Source organism: Phasianus colchicus, chromosome 12 (genome assembly GCF_987193195.1).
Source record: "Phasianus colchicus chromosome 12, bPhaCol1.hap1.1, whole genome shotgun sequence".
NCBI lineage: Eukaryota > Metazoa > Chordata > Aves > Galliformes > Phasianidae > Phasianus > Phasianus colchicus.
The window spans coordinates 8,705,506-8,725,681 of NC_143447.1; the positions used below are offsets into that span (position 1 = coordinate 8,705,506).

At 33.9% G+C, this 20,176-nt stretch overlaps 1 protein-coding gene across 1 annotated transcript in view; it reads left to right on the forward strand.

Annotated features, from left to right (window-relative positions):
• WDR72 (WD repeat domain 72) overlaps positions 1-20,176 on the forward strand; it is a 108,446-nt gene that overhangs the window by 42,941 nt on the left and 45,329 nt on the right. Inside the window, exons 15-17 of the mRNA XM_031588036.2 lie at positions 9,911-10,731; positions 14,923-15,014; positions 17,819-17,901. Of these exons, the coding sequence (XP_031443896.2) occupies positions 9,911-10,731; positions 14,923-15,014; positions 17,819-17,901 (996 nt within the window). The remainder of the gene's footprint in view (positions 1-9,910; positions 10,732-14,922; positions 15,015-17,818; positions 17,902-20,176) is intronic.

A 20,176-nucleotide genomic window follows, 5' to 3' on the forward strand; every position in this document is an offset into this window, starting at 1 on the left:
ATTTCAGTTTGATGTCTAGAGTAGTGTAAAGATTTTTGATCATTTTGATTTAAACTATTAACACCAAGTGGGAGAATGCTGGTAACAGGAAAAGGGTAATTTTTGTTCTTCTGTCAGGTTATTTCTCTTCTTATAAATAGATTTGTGTTCAGAATCAATTTACATATATTATTTTATATATATATATATGTATTTAGTAGTAAGTTATTTAAATATATTTAAATGTAATAGTAAGATAAGCAAAGAACCAAAGATCTATATATGGATTTTCTGTAATGCAGATGCAAAGCATTCCAGCACCATGTTTCCTGTGAAACATGCAACGGGACCAATGTGGCAACATAACTACAATGAAGGAATCACTTCAGAATTATTAGATCAAATGGGTGACAGTCAAAGGGCATCGTGATCCTGAGAGAGTGATAGCCTGGACCATATGCCAGCTTTGCTGAAAGTTACTGCAGTTTTATGAACCCCTCTGCCAAGTTATGAATTTGTTGATTTTGGTGTTTTCTCCACTCATTGCCACAAATCAGAATAAATAAAAGGAAAGGCTATCTTTGTGATATTGTAGCATATTTCACTTGTACAGATGAGGATAGGAACCAACACAGGCAGGCCTTTGCTGAGGGGTACTCCTTTGTCTATGCAAAGCAGTGGTAACTTTTTTAGAAATATATTGACAGTTTAAATGTAATCATGGGGCTAGGCATTGCAAAATGACTTCTGAAACCAACACCAAATTTTATTCAGCAAGAAAAGACTCACTGTCTTCCAGTTTCCTTCTGATAACTAGTTCATTTCTGTTAATTATTAGAGAATTAAGTACTAAATTGTGGTTCAATTTAAAAATAACAGAAACAACAAAGAAGCAACACCAGTGCTTACATTTACGTTCTTCTATTGTTTTTCTACATTTTAATACTCAAACCTAAATTTGTTTGGATGGCCAGGTTCTGTTCTTTCAGTAGTTCTGAGAAAGGTGAATCAACAAACCAGGTTTGTCTCAATATTTATTTTTCAAATATTGTTCTCTTCAAAACCTCTGCAATACTACTGCCTTCAGTAAGATTAAACTGTCAAAGAAATAACTGTATGAAAGCTAGGGGCACAGGGATGTAGCTGTTATTCTGATATCTCCCAGGAAACTCTACTAATGGTATAGGATCTTAAAGTCCAGTCTGTAGTTTCATATGTTTTTAAGAATGACATTTTCAAGGCTAGACTGCATTATACTCCTTAAAACTTAACTGTAAAACTATTACTGTTGGTACTAATGTGAACTAGTGGTCACTTGCTTAGAATTTTATCTAGTAGTTCTATGTAGGTAAATTTTATTTTTAGAATCCAGCATGGAAATTGCACTACCAGAGAATCCCAGGGCAAAGACATTATCCCAGTTGGAGTCAGCAGCTAGCAGTGTATTGGTAGCTTAATTTTTACATACGTGAGTCCTTCTTGGAACAAAGAAATACTCCCATGTTTTAATCTCCTTTAGTTATGTTAGTGGTTTCTCTGCTCAGCATTATTCTCACAAATATTTGGGTGTTCGTTCATCAGGTAAATAATTCAGTACAATAATTCCCAGATGCAAGCATCGTGTCTGTGGATGACCATGGCATTGTTTGTGCAGTTGATTATGTAGGAACCACAGTGGATGTTCCATGTTACAGCTTTCCTTCCTAAGTGCTGAGTAATGCTAAGGAAGTTTTCACTGCCACCCATCTCTGAAATCTGTATGTTTCTAGAGTTGCATCATTTTTTGTTAGAAAATTTACTTCTACATTGCTACGTTAAGATGCTGACATAATTTATGTATTGAATGTTCAAATACTAATGTCTTCCTTTAAAAAAAAAAAAATCTCATACTTTCCTACCATCTAGGGTTCTCATGGCTCACAGACTGTCAGTGTAGAAGGTGGGTCATATTTTGAGATCAGTGGGTCCTCGGTTCATTTTGATGTTCTTTCTACAATAAAAATCTCAGAGCCATTGTTAAAGGTACTAAAAGGGTAAATGATATTGAAAATTATGTATGTCCTTCTCAAGAGGATCCTGTTTGACCAATAAGTAACACCTCTGGTTTGTGTGATCCTCTGTGCATAAAGACAGTGTTGCTTTGGAGAAGGTAGGTCCAGCCTGTCTGTGCGAGCTTTAGGAGACTATAGAAAATTCTAGTGATAAACTGTTTATGTGTTCCCTAAATTGAAGGGATCCTTAAGCAGGGTAGGCATGGGAGTGTGTATGTATCTGTAGGAGTTCTACTGGGATAGAAGTTGCTTCTTGCCTGTTAATATGGAGGTGAAAGAGCAACTGATGATTTTCATCCTTCATCCCTGGGCAGGCTTTTAGAGATGGTGTATGTTTTAGCCATTTTAGTTGCACACCTATAATTTGCAGCTTTTTTGACCAAAAGCATCTTTGCCCATATCCTGGATTTCTCATCAATTCAACAAAGCTAAGAAAAAAAAAAAAGCTGCATATTTACAGGGTTCATCATTAGTAAGGCTGCTTTGAATTGTTGATTGAATTCAGATTGTGAATTGAGATTGTGGAAAAGAACTAGAAAATGTTTTAAGGCAGTATTTGTATAAAACATAAATGACACTCTAGCCGAGCATGCAGGTCAGAACTTTACTTCCTAAGTGATTGTTTTCCTGAAAACAGAAGCAGTGTAAAAAAAACATAAAACAAAAAAAACCCCAATTTCATCCAATTTAATAATTTTTCAACAATGAATCTAATTAAGACAGTATTACCTTTGTTACTTAAGATTATGAACTTAACAATGCAGATTTCTGATGTGATTTAGCTGAAAGGATTATTCAATGTCATAAATGAACAAGATTTATATAAAACTTATACTTATTACCAGTTTTTCTGACATCACTATGAACTTTTCTTTCTCTTTAAGTGTTGTATGACTTAAATTTTGTGTACTGATTTTAGAGAGCTTTTTTGAATGCTTAAGATCAGGGAAATTTGAAATTAAACTCCAAGCTCTATTTGAGAGCTCTATAATATCTGTTTTAGTATTCCTCCACTGCATGATCCGTTGGAACATTTGGTATATATTAGTCACAGTAAAATGCTGGATTAAATTTTCATTAATGAATCATTAAGCTTCATATATTCAGCAGTAACTTCATGATAACTAGCTGTGAAGGCTGTATCAAGCCTTTAGTTTTCTATGTTGAAGTTACAAATATTTTGTAGTTGATAGGTGTTGTATTCATAGTATGAATTTAAGAAACGCTATTTGTAATCTGAGATTTTTTTTTGGTGAAACTTGCTTGCAATATTTTATGTTCATAAACTAGTTTGAAGCCCCAAACACAATTTCATTTATCTTTATATTCTAAGCTTTATAGAATCTGCAAAAGTGTCCATCTGTTCAGCTGAGATTGCTTCAAATAGTGAGTGGTCAGAGAGACTTAGATGATAAAGGTCAAAGGAGCCTCTTGACCCTGTGATACTTGCTAAAGCAATTGGAGCATAGGGACTGATATACAGTTAGATATAGCTTGCTAACGCAATCTCCACTTTAATTGGTAATGATAGCAGGAATACACAGTAAAGTCATTGCTGAAAGAAAACAAAAAGTATCCAATATAGTAATTTATTACCAGTCAGTGGGTTTCACGCATAGGTTGTTTTACCCCTGCAGTGGTCAGAGAAAGCAAAAAGGTACTCTAACACTTAACTGAAAATGGATGCCCTGCTGCTATCAGAGATGCATGGTGGTCAAATGATTGCCTGTGCCATTAGCTTGGTAATGTTTTCTCTATTGTAAACTCAGCTCCCCATGTTCTTCCTGTGCATCAGCTGCAGATTGAAGGCTTTCTCGTTTGTCTTCTATTTGTGCTGCCAATCATCAAGCTGCTGTCCACCAAGCACATTTCAAGGAGGCAATTTTTTTTTTACTACTATCGACTACCATCTCCAGCAGCCCAGGGCTCAGAGGATTTAGAAATGAATTTAATGCTTTAATTTGCACTGTGCCAACCATTTTGTGCATTTTTAGAATGTATTTCTCTTTGAGACAATTCCATGAGAATTCCACTTTCCTATTTTGCAAAACTGTAAAAGATTGCGCCTGCAAACATGTCCCTGGAACATAGTTGTTTCTCTTATGTATGCTACCTAGTTTGCTCTGAAAGTAAGACTTCCTATTTATTTTTGTGGAAACTGCAACAGTTACCAAGAGAACAATAATACTATTTTAAAGAACCAGTTCTCAGCTCCAAAACACTATTTTTTCAACCATTAACCATGCATTTTTACCAGTGATGAGCAAGAGCATGCATGCTGCGCTTGTAAAAATCTGTGTCAGTGGAGGTGACTCACTGTCACCACTGCTGAAATGCACCACCCATCACCTCACTGTGCTCACATTCAATGCTTGGTTTTCAGAAATGTTAAGCAAGCATCAGTGAGTGCCTATGGGTGCCATTTTTTCCACTTGGAGGAAAAATGTTCTGCTTTATCTGCACTTTCATGTCAGGTGCCATTCTGTCAGACTGCCTCTCTGCTGCCATCTGTCACATGGCAATAACATGTAATGGAATATTGGTGGGAAGGTTCAACCTCTGCTGCCATATCACCAACATCCACCTCTGATGTTGTGGGCCAACATAATAAAATAGGAGGCATTACTTTCAGAGCATACCTTGTATATGTAATTCATCTCATTTAAAAGATTGAAAAGGATCTATGAAGATGAAGCCTTTTATTAAGCAATTCCATATTCTGTTTTTAAAATGACAAAAACAACAAATGATATCACAAAGGAAGTAACATTTGTTTCTTCCTGCTATCGGGGACTAAATATCAAGGAGAATAGAGTAGAGCTATCCTTTCAGTACAAGTGGATTTTTAAGATCCCTGTGAGTGATAGACTTGCTTCAGTCAAAATATTTCTTCCAGATATATGAAGCAAAAATGTAAGAGAGGGGATAGGAGTAGTAGATGGTTTCTTGTAATCGGCTGTATGACACTTCTGTGCTTTTCTTATGAGCCTGGATAAAGACCAGTGCTGGGTCATGATTCTGAGAAAAATTAGTTCTGAACATCTGTTGATATCCCGTTAACTATCATATGATCAAGAGACAGGAAATTCTTAGCCTCCAATAAATTTTGGTTGGCAAATTCTGTTGCTCCATCTTCCCTTACTGTAGTGTTCATTTTATTGAAATGAGCATAATGATAGTCTCATCTCACACTTTGGTGCTATTTCAGAAATATAGTCTGACTGTAAAGAGCAGTTTTAATGACTAAGTTGTTTTTTTGCTTAAAAACATTTGTGGAATGGTGTAATATATGAACTTTTGTTTACAGATTGTCTTACTTGAATACACATAAATAGGATTATGGTATTTGATAAATTAGTAATTTTCTTTCAATACTTATATTTAATAAGGGATTGTTTATTCTTTAAAAGTGAAAGTCTTGCTCCTCTGACGCAGATTTTATCATGGACTTTAAATGCTCTGTTTTGTTGGGTCAGTGTTAGTAGTCTATTAAGAGTGTATATGTGAAAATAGCAAAATTTAAATCTGCTAAGAAAAAAAAACCAACAAAACAAGAAAATCCTCAGGATTCTTAGAAATTATACCTTCCAAAATCAGAAGCAGTACAGCTTATTTTAATGAATCTTTCTTTTGACAGTGCTTTGAAAAATCACTACCACCTGCACCCAAAATCTAACTGAATTCTATTTTTGTGCAGTGGGGGATGGAGAAGTAGTAGCACAGGAAGAAGGGGACTGATATTTCTCATCAGGCTAACTCACATTTGCATTATTGATTCACATTGCAGGCACTGGGAAATTTGTTAGTTGTACAAAATAAGTACAGTGGATAAAGAGGACCAAAAGTATATAAGAATTGCATTTAATACTTTCAGACATGCTTTTGTGTAGAAGTTGATACCACCCACACTTTGAGAACTATTTCTTTCAGTGGTATTGAAGTGACCTCTAAGTATATTTTGAGCCTGGTTAGCCTTCCAAAGTCTACTTGCCACTTTATTTCTTTTATGTAAAATGAACATCAAGACCATTTTTGTCAAATGTATTTTTAGCACAAAACTCATAAAAGAAAAAAAAAAGTGCTTCTGGTGAGGAAAAGTGGACTGCAAAAAAAGTACATATACCCGAGGATGAAACAATACAGAGTCACTGCCAGCTAATGGACGTGTGTATTTTAAGTGGAATAGTGTTCCTAGATTAAGGAGGATCCCAGTGGGAAAGTGCCTTTAGAGAAAAGGCAGCTAGACAAAATAACATTTGAATTGTACTTCCCATGAAAGTTTTGTAATGTATATGTGTTTAACTTTTTTAAGATAACACTGATGTATTTCATGGCTATGGAGAAGGCAGCCCCCAAATCCCACACATGAGAAAAAAATCCTGTCGTGGGTGCTAAGGTGATTTGGTAAAGACTTGTAAAGGAAGAAGGAGGAGCGTAAAAGAATAATCTTCCAAGAGCAGGAAAGGATTCCATGTTAGAAGAAATGAGACATTCTGCAGTTTGTTGCAATGGCTTGTGTCCTATAATATCTTTAGCAGCAAATTAGGGCTCTATTATCCTATAGTTTCTATGCACACAATATAACTTGCCATTTCAAAGCCCTCCTGAGTCCCTGTTCTTTCTTGGATATGGAAAGCTGTGGTTCAGAGATGACACTCAAGGGATTCATGAGTGTGGTATCATTTTGGTCTGTAGCCATGCTTCTTTAAAAGCTCACAGGTGAAGGCTCAAAGGGAACATTCTCAGTGAATGCAAGCTTCTCCTAGAAGCAAAATGTTCTGAATTCTAATTGCTAGCATGAATGTCATCTACGTCTTTTTTTTTTTTTTTTTTTTTTTGAATGAAGGATATCTGGCCTCACTACTAAACTTTAGCATCTAATGTTATTTTGTTAGCTTGGGTGGTGGTAGCAACAGTCTTTTACATTGGGATTTGGGAATTTTTAAAATAAGATTTTATAAGTCTTTAAAAGCTTGGTTTGATACTTTATTTGTGAATTTTTTTAGGGACTAGGAAACATTTTAGCTGAAATGGTTGATGGTTCTTTTGGAATGATGCACACTGACACCATTTTCAGATGGAAATGAAGTACTTCCTACTTAGTTTTAGATTTAAAAGAATGAGTTAGCTATGTTATGATAATGAAAACACTTTTAGCTTTGTGTTTCAGTTTTTATACTTCATGAAAATGTTTATTTTTTTATAAATAAATTCATCTTTCTTGACTGATACAGATATACTTCAGATAGATTTCTTAAACTTATTGCTAGTGATGCAGAAGGAGAGTATAATCAGCTAATTCTTATAAACGAAGTACAGTGGAAATGTCTGAATGTTCATAATTATTTTAGAGTCACACACTTCGACAATGATGAAAAGGACAATAGCTAGATTTTAAAATCTAGATGAAGTTATTAAAACCATGAAAAGCTTTCTCCCTACAATAGTTGTCAGAAGACTGTTAAAAGTAATTTTCCTAATTGCTAGTAATGGAAGTAGGTAAAAGAAAGTTGGTGTATTCATCAGTGAAGAGTCAGAAGGTAGGCTGTATCAAAAATAAATTTTTTAATTAGCAAAGGTGAATTAGAAAAAGAGGAGATCTCTATACTGTCCTTTGAAAATGGTGATTATCAAAATCTGTGGATTATGCTTAGTGGTACAACATAGAGTTGTCTCTTAACTTGTAGAGTTGAAGGAAGCCTTTGTATTATTGGAGAATTTTTTAATGTAATAATTTGAAATTCATTTGGGGAATAAGGCTCGAATGGCTTGATATTTGGATGTAGAATATGATCACATTAACCCAGGATTGTCTTTCAAACTTTAAATGAAATTGCATTGAACAAAAATTGTCAAAAAAAAAAAAAAAAAAAAAGACCTATGTGCTGACAACAGGTAGAACTGAGTTAGACCACATGGCTCAGAGGCAGTCCATTCTTTATTATTGCTGCTATTAGCCTACTTTCTGATGCCGAGTTATTAAACTCTTCATGTGTTTATTATAAAAATAATAATAATAATTAATGACAATACCAAAATAAGCCAATAAATCTGGTTTTGTAAAATACTTCTAGAACTATAACAAATACACCATTCAGAATGTAAATAACTTAATCTACTTTTCAATAACCATCATCAGATGCTATTCCCAGCACTCTAGTTCATAGTTATTTTTATGGGTTTCCTTCCATTTTCTGTCGTCTTATGTTAGAAAGAATAGCTTGTCCATATGTCCTAAATAGTGTTTTATGTTTGTAGCTTTAGATGTCCACCTGCTTTCACTGAAATGAAATGCCTGTTGCAGAGAGCTAAGATAACTTGGTAGATGCTTTTAGGATCAATGTCAATAAGCTTTCGAATTGCCAATAAACATTTATTGTGACCTCACGCCCAGTAGCATCACCAGATTCCTCAACCAATTGACATTGTCAAGATATTTTCTTGTTCGAATGGTGATTTTTCCTAAAAGCTTCTAAATGTGAATCAACAAAATATAATGTATAAAACAGACAGAAAAGTACAAAAAAAAAAGTACTTCTATTTATTTCAGAACTAGTTTGTGAATTCCAGTGTGTACTTTACCTAAGTATTAGGAAGCAGCATAATTAAAGATGGAAAATAATCCTAACGCTTAACTACAATATTTTTTTAAAGGGAAGAGGTCGCAGGGAAAATGAAAAAAAGCATGAACATGCTGCTATAACCCCTTGTTTATCTAAGGATCTCCATAGGGAGGCTTAATGTTTTGTATTTAGAGTGTGTTTTCATCTTTTGATAATATCATTCACTAATTAACAGAACATCAGGTCATTTTGTTACCCCAAACTAAAAAGTCAAATAACTTGTTGAGTAAATAGGCTCAAAAGTTTTGTTTGCGTTTTTCTGTTTGTTTTTTTTTTGTAACAGATTAGGAACAATTAATCCTACAAAACTTGTTTGTAATGTAAAAGGAGTTATGTAAAGAGTACTCTAAAATGCAGTGTTCATTAACACCTTTTTCAAACTAAATTTAGCTGTCAATTTTTCTTTTTTTAACTAATATCTAATGGTTTATTTTAAGATTCAGCTCATACGCGTAGCAGAAACAGCTCTTAATTTGCACTAGTAGAATATTTCTGATTATCACAAAAGAAATTAAGTGATCTAGAAAATCCTGTTTTCCTCTGGTATGGAACCTGATGCTATTGCCTCTCTGCAAAACCTTCACTGGGCTGAAAATTTGCTTCTCTGTTATGTTTCTGCTTGTACATGCTTGCTTATAAAGATAAAATCCCTAGTATGAACACACTGCTGAGAACATAGGCTAGTGGAGGACGATAAAAGCAGATGAGTTGTAAGTGCTTAATGAAAAATGTAAAGGAATCAAAATGAAGTTTCTACTCATGTCTGCTGTTTCTTGAAGATAGAAGGTACTTCTTCAACAAATAAATCAGGATTCTGATAACCATTTTGTCACCATCTCAAAATTTGACTGTAACACTTGGTGATTCTCTTAGTACATTCAGAAAGCTCCCCTTGGCAAAGTGACTCACAATGATTTCTGTGAACTAAAGTAGTTGCTTTTCTACAAAAGCATCTGGAGTGTGTCTCAAAAAAAAAAAAAAAAAAAGTATTTTGATCTCTGCAATGCAAATGTATCAGACTATTCTGTATTTCAAAGACATTAGAGAATCCTGATTACAATATTTAAAAGCATGTCACTTTGCCTAAACTATTTAAAAGAAAAATCTTGTTCTGAAGTAACAAGTGAATAAATGCAATTAAGTTGAACTTAATGGGGGATTTAATGGATTTAGCCTATTCCTTGTGCAACTTTGCTGATATCTACAAAACTACAAAATACTATGGAATTTTTTGAATGCTAAATATTTTTCTTTCAGGTAACAGATAACAGCCTTATTCTACAGCCCTTTACTGTTTTACCGGTTAAGACAAAATGGAACGATGAAAACTTTCATGTTCTCTTATTTGATCTGGAAAAACTTGTGGATATTCTGCTATCATCTCAACTGTGTGGGTTGAAGTCATCAAATTCATTCCACAACTATGACGCTCTAGAAAGAGCCAAAAGTACTACTGAGAAAAGAGCGCTAACATTAAAAAGAAATAAAACTGCTGGGTTCACCTTGTCCATGGATGGACAAGTAGATACTGTTTGTGCAAACCAGGTCAATATAGATTCTAACGCAATTAGGCCCTTGGAAGAAAGTGGTGGCATAAAAAGACAGAAAAAAATGAAGAGTTCAAGAAAGACTAAAACGCAGCCATCAGGAAACATTGATGTGAACATCACCACAGATACGGCTAAACTGCTTTTGTCATGTCTCTTACCCTGGGGTGTAGATAAAGAAATAGATAATCTTTGTGTTGGGCAATTAGATATCTTAAGGCTGCGGTGCCCGGTTGCTTTTGGACTCGTGTCAAATGAAAGCCACTTCTCACTGATGTTGCCAGGATGGAAATGTACTGATGGTGGTGTGCTAGAAGAACACACCTTAAGCAACTTATTTTCAAAAAGAGTGCTTGATTTATCAAACAAGTACCTTGCTGCAACTGAAGGACACACTGGTGAGAAAGATGGAACGGTGAATAATGTTTACGGAACAAAGGGAGCAGAAATAATTTTTTTCTTATTAAGCAGAATAGTTTTAATCAACAGAGTTTTTAACATGCCTTCAGCAGATACAAGTCAAATTGAAAGGTAAGAAAATCTTGTTTGTCTTTTCTTCCTTAACAGCAAATTGCATTTTTCTTTTAGAGCTTTGTTTTGTAGAATGCTCTTCAAATGAAAGGAGGTTGCAAGAAAATTAAATATCTGGTTTTCTATTTAGCTGATGAGTAAACTTGTTTCAGCTGAACAAGAATTAGAGCTATCCAACTTCACATCCTGTCTTTTCAGAGGGAATGCTTTTTCTCAGAGTTTAAAGAGAATAATGAGGTGTCCTATGACATATTTGGACGCATTAACACATTTGTGCTGTGTTGACTTTCACTTCCTGTAAGCAATATACTTACCCTGTCTTCACAGATAAACAAAATGTGAGCCAAAAACAATCTGTCCTAGTTATCCTATCTGAAGTAACACCCTCATGTTGTAAGAACCATCCCAAATAGCATTTGTTACTCAAAACAAATTTATTGACTTAGTGCTTCTTTCAGCATTAAGGGAAAAAAAAAAAATAGCATGCTCAACATTATTTGACACAGCCAAATAGAGCATACTAATCAGGCAATGGATATTGTCTATCCACAGAGTGTTGTCATTCAGAAAACCTATGTTGGTCTGTATTTAGTATTTTCGGGACAATTAACTTCAGTGTTGTTGATGCTATAGCCTAGAGGCAAGAGGAGGAACAAAAAATATTGATCCTTGTGCTGCAAAGGACTGTGCATCTTCCACAAAGCTGTAGGCGTTCAAGATGCCTCAGGAGATATGCAAGATCCTACAAGACAAACATGGATTTCTCAGTTGCTTTTCTTGCTTATTACATTGCCTGCTGCTCCGTACTTAATGCAAGATGTTACACAAAATGATGTTTCCAAGATTCCAGATTGGACTTTAATTTCTTTTTATACAAACAAAATTTGTTTGCAATTTGTTGTACACTACTCTGGCAGAGATGTATAAATGTAGGAACATTTTAGATTTGAACATTTTTCCAGACATAAACTCTGTATTTGGAACATCTCTTCCATAAAATTATGAAAGCTGTATAGAAAAAAGTGACCTCATCTGAATAAGAGCCTCTTGAGTTTCTCCCTATGTTTGTTTGTTTTTTTTTTTAAATTGTTATTTAATATGTATGCATATTTTTAAGCTTTATATTTTCCTTTTGCTCTCCTTAGCAGAAATAGCATGTGCTATAAGTCTGGATAGAAATAACATACCTCTTTTTGTCCTGACTGTACTAGCACACTCATACTACATTTTGAGGCTATTCCTTCTTTATTCTTTGTCTCTCACACATCTGGAAAATAACTGAGAAGAAGCTTTTTTTTTTTTTTTCCTATGGGGATAGCACTCATTTTCAGGGAACTAGATCAGAACTAGACTACATGAGCTGAATCAACACAGACCTTAAAGGCTCTAGTCACCTGGCCTTTTCCTCTGTACTGCTGATGACAAAGTATTTTTCTCATCATGGCTCTCTCTTCAGACTGTATTTTTTTCCTATATATTGCAAAAACTGTTTCAAAATGTTTGATATGTGGTCTGTAAGTTCCTTTCCCTCTTTTTTTGTTCGCTAATTCTAAGCATAGCATAAATAGGACTATTTATTTAATGTGATATTGAGATTCATCATTCATTTAACTTTTTCTTCTATGATTTGTCTGAGTGAATTATCACAGTCGATGTTAATTTATTCTTGACATCTTCCTGTGTGATTTATCCTTTTCATTCTTCACTTTGTATTCAAGATTGAAATGAGCTTTGTTTATGTTGAGTTGTGTTACAATAATGTCCTTTGCCTGTTTAAGAGTTTGAAAGAAACTAAGAACATGTGACTTTTTACAATTTGCTTTCTAAAAGTACAGTAAGTAGCCACACTTGTTTGAGCAGTTGATTTAGTTAAAACTACTGCATGCTCAAGGGAAAAACTAAATATTGAATTCTAATTTGCTGCAGCATTTACTGAAGAAGTTAGTAAGATGTTTTATACAGCTTGCAAGGGTCCTGGTCTACTAATTATTACTGCAGTAAAACAACTCTTACTAGCTCAGTTACTAATATGGAAGATAAAATGCAATTTCATTTTCTTTAGTTAGGATTCTTCTACCTTTTCATTATTTTCATTTTCAGAGCTATATAACCTTCCATCCTGTGAAAGTTTATTTTCTGTTGGCACATGAGTACAAATCCAAGAAACCTGAAGCTTTATAACCTTTAAGTTCAGAGCAGGATAAAAACATTTGTACAGATTAGCCAGTGAGTAAATACTTAATATGTATGTAGCTGGTATTCACATTCCTGCCCAATTTCATGTTAATGGCCTAGCACGTTTATTTCTTGCAGTGTAGCAGGATGTCTAGGTACATAACTACTACAATACTACCATGGTCTTGTGGTTTAGGATTTTAGGATTCCAACTTTCTTCTGCTAATGCTGCATCTCTTTGCATATGGCAATGAAATACTCATTGGTCTATAGGGAGAATTATTTTATTGACAGACAACTGTGTCTAGATCCAGGGAATACAATAATAAAATTTATATTTCTTTGACATATCTGATTTTGTTACTACGGGAGAGCGAAAGGATTTTCTTTTCTGTTAAATAAATACACTTTTAATCTGGAGAATCAGAACTGGAAATATGCAGTTCATATACTATTGGGTATTCTTGGATGAAAATAATCTTATTTTGAGCAGAAATTCTGTCTTTGTCAGCATGTGTATCTGTATGTTTCTGCGTAAACCATGAATTTGACAGTTCAGCACCCCTCTGTGAACATGGGCTGAAGAACTCTTGACTAGCTGTTTTAAGTTTTCAGGTAATGGCTTCAATCAGTAAGTTTCAGGATGTAGTATAGCTGAACTATTATCTACCAGATTGCATGAATAAAATTGTTGGGATGTGAAAATAATGAACAGTGAATTGCATGTTTTGAACATGCTATCAAGCCAGTTCTAAACTGTTTTAAAAACAAATGAAAATATGAGTATCTTTCAATGGGATTTGAGCAGTTTACAAAACAAACAGTTCGCAATCCAAAGAAGAAAAAAGCGTGGAAAGCATGATTTTGGAAGAACTCAGAGATGAGTCTATATACTATTACTCATGAAGATGTTTTTGAATCTGCAATTTTTTGCAATTTGATCACAGTTGTGAAAATAGAGGAACTTGCATAAAAATGTCGTATTATAAAAGTGGGATATTAAAAGCAAAAGTTATCACAAGATCTTCATTTTTTTCCTGGTGCATTTTTTTATCTGTATCTATAACTTAGTGGTCAAGCTGACAGTTTTCAGAGTTTAGTATCATGAAGTTCTTGTAACAGTACAACTTACTAGTTGGTTTTAAAAGATGAAATATTTTTAAATGCTATAACTTCAGAGTCACTATAGAAAAGTGTTTAGAACATTGTTTACAATAGTGTAAGAGTTCAGAAAGGCTTTTCCCTTCCTTTCTTCTCTTCTCATTCTTTTTCTTCAGGGGTTACATTCCTGAATTAGTCAGAGACAAGTACTGAAGGGTTTTCCTAAAGAGGTATTCATATACATGTTAGTCTCCTAAGTTCTAGCTCTGTATCAAAATCCCAAGTATTACAACCATATTATAAATGAAAATTTAGAACTCTGAAAAACTGAAAATCTATAAAATAAAGCTATTGCTGTTAGACTTTTATTCTATGTAATAGAAAGACACCCCAAATACTGCATGAAAATTTTATCTTAATGCAATTATTTACATTATGTTAAAGTCATAATCAAAATGTTTTGGGTTGTATGTATAGTTCCTGCATCTAGATGATGGTCTTGGACTTATGGATATTTCACTGTTTCAATAGCAAGTCAAGAGTGAAAGTATTCAAATTATTCTTGAAGAGAAATTATATCATACATAAGTGAAATAGCTAGTAAGAAGATTTAGATTAGATGTTAAGGGAAGTTTTACACTGAGAGGGTGGTAAAGTGATGCAACATGTTGCCCAGAGAGCTTATGGATAGACTGTGCCTTGAGATGTTCAAGGCTGGGTTGGATGGGGCCCTTGGCAATCCAGTCTAGTACATGATCTAGTGGTTGGCAAACCTGCCTGTGACAGGGGGTTGAAACTTGATACTCCTGAGGTCCCTTCCAATCCAAGACATTCTGTGATTCTATGAATATTACCTTTAATCAAACATAAAGTTTTTGTATGTTCAGATTTTATTCAAGTTTCATATTCTTTCAGCCTACAGCAACCAAAATCTGTACACATCAAATGGCAAAATATGGAAGCAGCCATATCTTCTTTCCCCAGTTTCTATGGAGAGTTACCACGCAGTAAGTATATGGAAGTGTGGCAATACTAGCTTTTTATGGTGTTATGTTTTGCATATAATTCATTGCTTCAATATGTTGCTTAACTTCAATAATGAAAAGAAATATACATTCTTTAGTTTCAATGAGTTCACAAAGAAATTGTATTAATGTAAGTAAAGAAATTAATGTAATAATATTATTTTCTTTTGTGAATATCATTTTTGCATACAAAAGCATGTAGACTGATAAGCAATACTGTATTCAAGGAAACATTTTGTGCGGTGACAAAACACTTTGGCTGAATTTCTAAAGAGATTTTCTAGCTATGTGAAAAACTGAAATGTAATGAAATGGTCATCTTTACCCTCCCCCATCTCCCTCAGCACTGTTACACTCTCACCCTGCAATATATACAACCCTTCAAGCAAACTGTTGCCTTAGTAATATGAGGGTTATCTTGACTGTTCAATAACGCCCTTAGACTTTTGGCTCAAGGCAAAATAAAGTAATCTCTTCATGCTAATGTCCCATAGGCAGTCATTCACTGATTTTTGGCTTGCAGGCCACTGTAAATTTGTTCTTACATCATGCAGTGAACCAAAGAATAGAAGTTGGAATGTAGATTTTTTACAATATTTACCTAGCAGACAGTGTTCCTTTTATAGGTTAAGTCCTGTCTAAACTGCTAACACGAACTCTTTTAGGTGAAAACTTGACCTTCTGGTATGTAAATAAGCCTTGAAAACCCAATCTAAATCAGCTTTTATTGTATCTTTCATTCTCTCTTAGACATGCTGTAACTATTACATTATATAACTTGTATATAGCAAAATATACTTGTATATAACTTGTATATAGCAAAAATACCTGCTAGAAAAAAGATGAAAGAAGTTAAGGGATGATAAAAAGTAAATGGATAAATTGCACAGAAGTAGAGATTATTAAAATATTAATGACAAAGTCACATTAGAACAGGATCCTTCAGTGTATTTTTACATACAGGGACATAAATCTGAAGTTTGCTTGGATGAGAACAGAGGATAATGTTGGATAGGATACTATGCTTCCTGTACTCTTTTTTCAATCACAGGGATGCTTGTTGAAAGATCTCTTGTTTACAATAGAGTTGCTTCAAGTTAGCTCTTCTATCAGCTAGTAAGAACCATCTCAGTGGATGGATGGCTGTTGTGTGTTTGGGTTGCTTGTGAATTTTGGTGTTGCTTTAACACTTAGAGTTGCCAAAAACAAATCAGTTTCCTGTTTTCAAGGCACTATATTGTATTGGCATTCAAATATTAGTGTGTGGATTCAACGGGTCGTACAACTAATTTGTTTGATTTATGCCTGGCAAGGAACCTCATACCAAAGTACTGAAATGTGTGACATTTGTCTATTGAAGTCTAAATGAGGAAGAAGTGGACTAAACACATGATGTTTAAATGCCTGAAGTTTAAATTGTGCTTTACTTTAGAAATCACCTGAAAAGTCAATGTATAATAATAGAAGCCATATACAAATGTATGGAATGCACTTCATAACTAATGGCCCACCAGTTTTCTTGCAGTTATGTGACATTCTTCACCACAAAAAATTACGGTTGTCAGTAAGCAGAAAAGCAAATTGTGCAGATTAACTGCACAAAATGTTATTCAGTGTATGTTTATTGGTACAGAAACATAAAAATTGTAGAATTTACCTAGCAAAACCCATAGTTAAATACTCCAAATCTGAAAGTATTAACAAAAGAGAAAGTATGTATGAAAAGAGAAAGAATGTAATGAAATGTGGTGGATAGATTCTTAGTAGCTCCATTCAGAAGGACAAACAAAGTCACATGTAGAAGTTGGAGACAGGGTAGAACTGTATGAAAATGATTTTCTGATCTTACAACTTAAAAGTATAGGTATTCTCTTTAAAACTGTAAGTTACATCATTTCATAGATCTTGAGGAAGAGAATCCTGTTATGAGCACTGGAGGTAGAACAGACTAAAACACAGTTATTTCTAGTTTCTTCATAGGATCTAGCTATGAGGTGGCATAATAGTACAAATAACAAAAAATGTCAATACTCTGCTTGTTTTACTTCATATATGCAACTTTAAAACTGTCAAAGTTTTAAACTGTCATTTTATGAGCATACTGCATTACAGAATCTGTAGATACACTTTTCATTGAATTAAGATAAATTTGCTGCAAGCTGGAAGTGGGAGCAATGTAAGTAGAATAGAACTACATTTTTCCATCTGAGCCTGTTTTCTCTTCCTTATTGTCATACACTTACATTTTTACCTACTAATCTGGATATGGTAGCTTTGATTCTTCTTCTAGATTTCATTGATTTTTGTCTAATCTAAGAAAAAAAGATTTTCAGTTCTTTCATACTTAGCCTTGTCCTATGTGAAACATATCCTAGAAACTTCAAATTTAATTTGTTTGAAAGTTCTTGGTACAAGTGTACAAAATGAACATTGAAATGCTCAAAGATTTGCTAGGCACAAAGCATAAATTCCTAGGTTTGCATAAATTTGCATGCTTGTATAGATCTCTTCTAAATTAACCATTACACTGTACATAGCATAGTATGTTTAAAAGCTATGATGGAAATAATATCTTTGCAAATAATTAGATCACTGTAAACAAAATGGACCAATATGATGTTGGATGAGCATAAACGTATGCATGCCTTGTGCTTATGTTGTGAGATTAAAATGTTTTCTGAGAAATTATTTTTGCTGATGCTGAAGTGAAAAATTCAAAATGTTAAATATCCTTTTTGTGAACTCCTATGTATTCTGTCAGTTCGTAAATTACATGTGTTTTTCAGATAAAAGTAGACGCCGTTCCTCTGATTTTGCGAATGCTTCACTGCTGAAACTCATTTGTTGTTGGAGTGACCAATCTATAAAGGTAGGAAATAAGTTTGTGCTAATTACAATAATGAAATCTTTAGGTAATATTGACCTTAGTATTTGGAATCTTTCATATGGTACGACAGTTAGTAATTTATGGTAAAAATATCACATAATTCTTGTTATTAGTATCTTTAAAAACCAGATTATTTCAGTATGGGATATGCTACTAATGAAACTATCTTGCCTTTCAGTTCGTGTTTAAATATGAGAAAGCAACTGTTCTTTAATCTGAATGAATAGTAATTATCAAGCAAAGCATGCTTAATGATATTTTATCTTGTTCACAGTGTGTTTTAGAGACGAATTACCTGTTCTTTGATGGCTAGATGTAACTTACATAAATAAAGGCTATAATAAGGGCAACATCATACATTAATGTATTATCCAGGAAACAGAAAATGCATTCTTAACGGGATACAAAATTAATCCAATGTCCTTACTCCTTAGAACACTTCTCAGGAATGAGCTAGAAAATATTGTAAGTTATAGGTTTCCAGGTCAGTTGAAGTTGTGTCAGTAAAATCTTGTGTTAGTAAAAATCCCATGTCTGTAGAGATAAATTGCTTTTTCCTGAGAATTCTACAGGAAACTACGAAGTAGTCTGAAGAGTGGAATATAGAAATCATTTTTAACGTTGGAAATATGCATTTCAATAATTTTTTGTAGTAGCTTGAGTCAATTAACATTTGAAATTAGGAAACTGAAGACATGATACTGCATCCACGAGGGATTTTACTCTAGAAAGGGAAATAACTGTAGAAGGTCTATTTTATGATGCTACTTTTAAAATTGACTGCAGCTATTTGCTTGATTTCAAGTGAATGAGTATTTTCCAGGGCTGACACAAGGGATAGCAGCATGCTGGTAGTTCTGTGTTCTATTACAGAAAGACTTTAATGGTTTCTGTAAATATATCCAGTTGAATTCAACATTTTATCTTGAACTTATCCGTTAGTTATCATATCTCCATTGTCTGCATGTCTTGCATATTATTTCAGCATTCTTCCCTCACAAACTGCCCCCACTTCTCTTACAAGAGGTTTTTTGTTTTTTTTTTCTGGAATCTTTTTTTTTTTTTTATGAAAAAAATGAAAATAACACCTTCGTTTCTGTAGCTGCAATTGTCACATGAAATCCATTTAATCCCTTGCTGGCCTGACCAGCTGCTAAAATTCTTTATGGAGTAGAGTTGTACAGTCATGAAACTTGCACTTGCAGCATAGCTGATTATGTAAGATCTCTGTATTTATATTTCCCGATGAATTTAGTGCCTGATCAATTTATACAATGCTAATGGTCTTATCTGCCAAAGGAGATTAGTCTGCAGGGAGATAAGATTTGAAATAAGCTACATCATATCTTTTTCTTCTGAAAAGATTTTATATCCAATGAAATTGTGAAGTGCTGCAAATACCATGCAATGAGCTCTACTCACATTTTAACATTATTCAGACACCGGTTTGTAGCTGCAGTGATCTTTGCAAACCAGTTTTGTAGTGCAGTGTTTTGTTTGCACTAAGCAATTGTAAATATAATACTCAAAATCATTTTTGTTACCAACAGTTATGAGTATTCAGCTACCTATGGCTTACATAAAATGATTGTTTTATCGATAATTGGATGGCATTATTAATGCTCTCTTTATACACAAACAATTTCATTGCCAACCTATAAATCCTGAGCAGCCTGATTAAGCAGTCATGTACATCCACCCCAAGTTATCCTGCTTTAAAAAAAGTTTCTTCTTTTATTTTTTTTGTGGAGAATACTGATTCTCAAACATGACTCAAAGGACTTGCCGTTTATTGATTCCTCATCTCCTTACTGTGCTGTAACAGGTTCTGTGCAAGCAAGGAAACTGAAAGAACCTGCTGCAAATGATTGATCATGGCTTTACTGACTAACTGACTTATTGAAGCTGAAGGGCCAAGGGAGGGTCTTTGTCTTAAACTTTAAAAATGCATGTATTTTTAAAATATTTTTCCAAGATTTTTTCCCCAACTGATTTTAAAGGAAAGGTCTTCACACACTTGCCTGTTCAAGTGAAATACAGCATTTTGTTGCCACACTCCAACCTTACCCTGAAATTATGCTGGCCTTTTTAGAAGTGCGTATATACACACACATACACACACATTTTTTTTCAATTACTTGCCCTGAAATACATAATAATGAGGTAGCGGTGATTGTACTTCTGCCCTTAGTTGTCCTTTTTCTATATTTAAAATAATCTGCTACTCTATGTTATCTATTTAGTTATATTTTATATA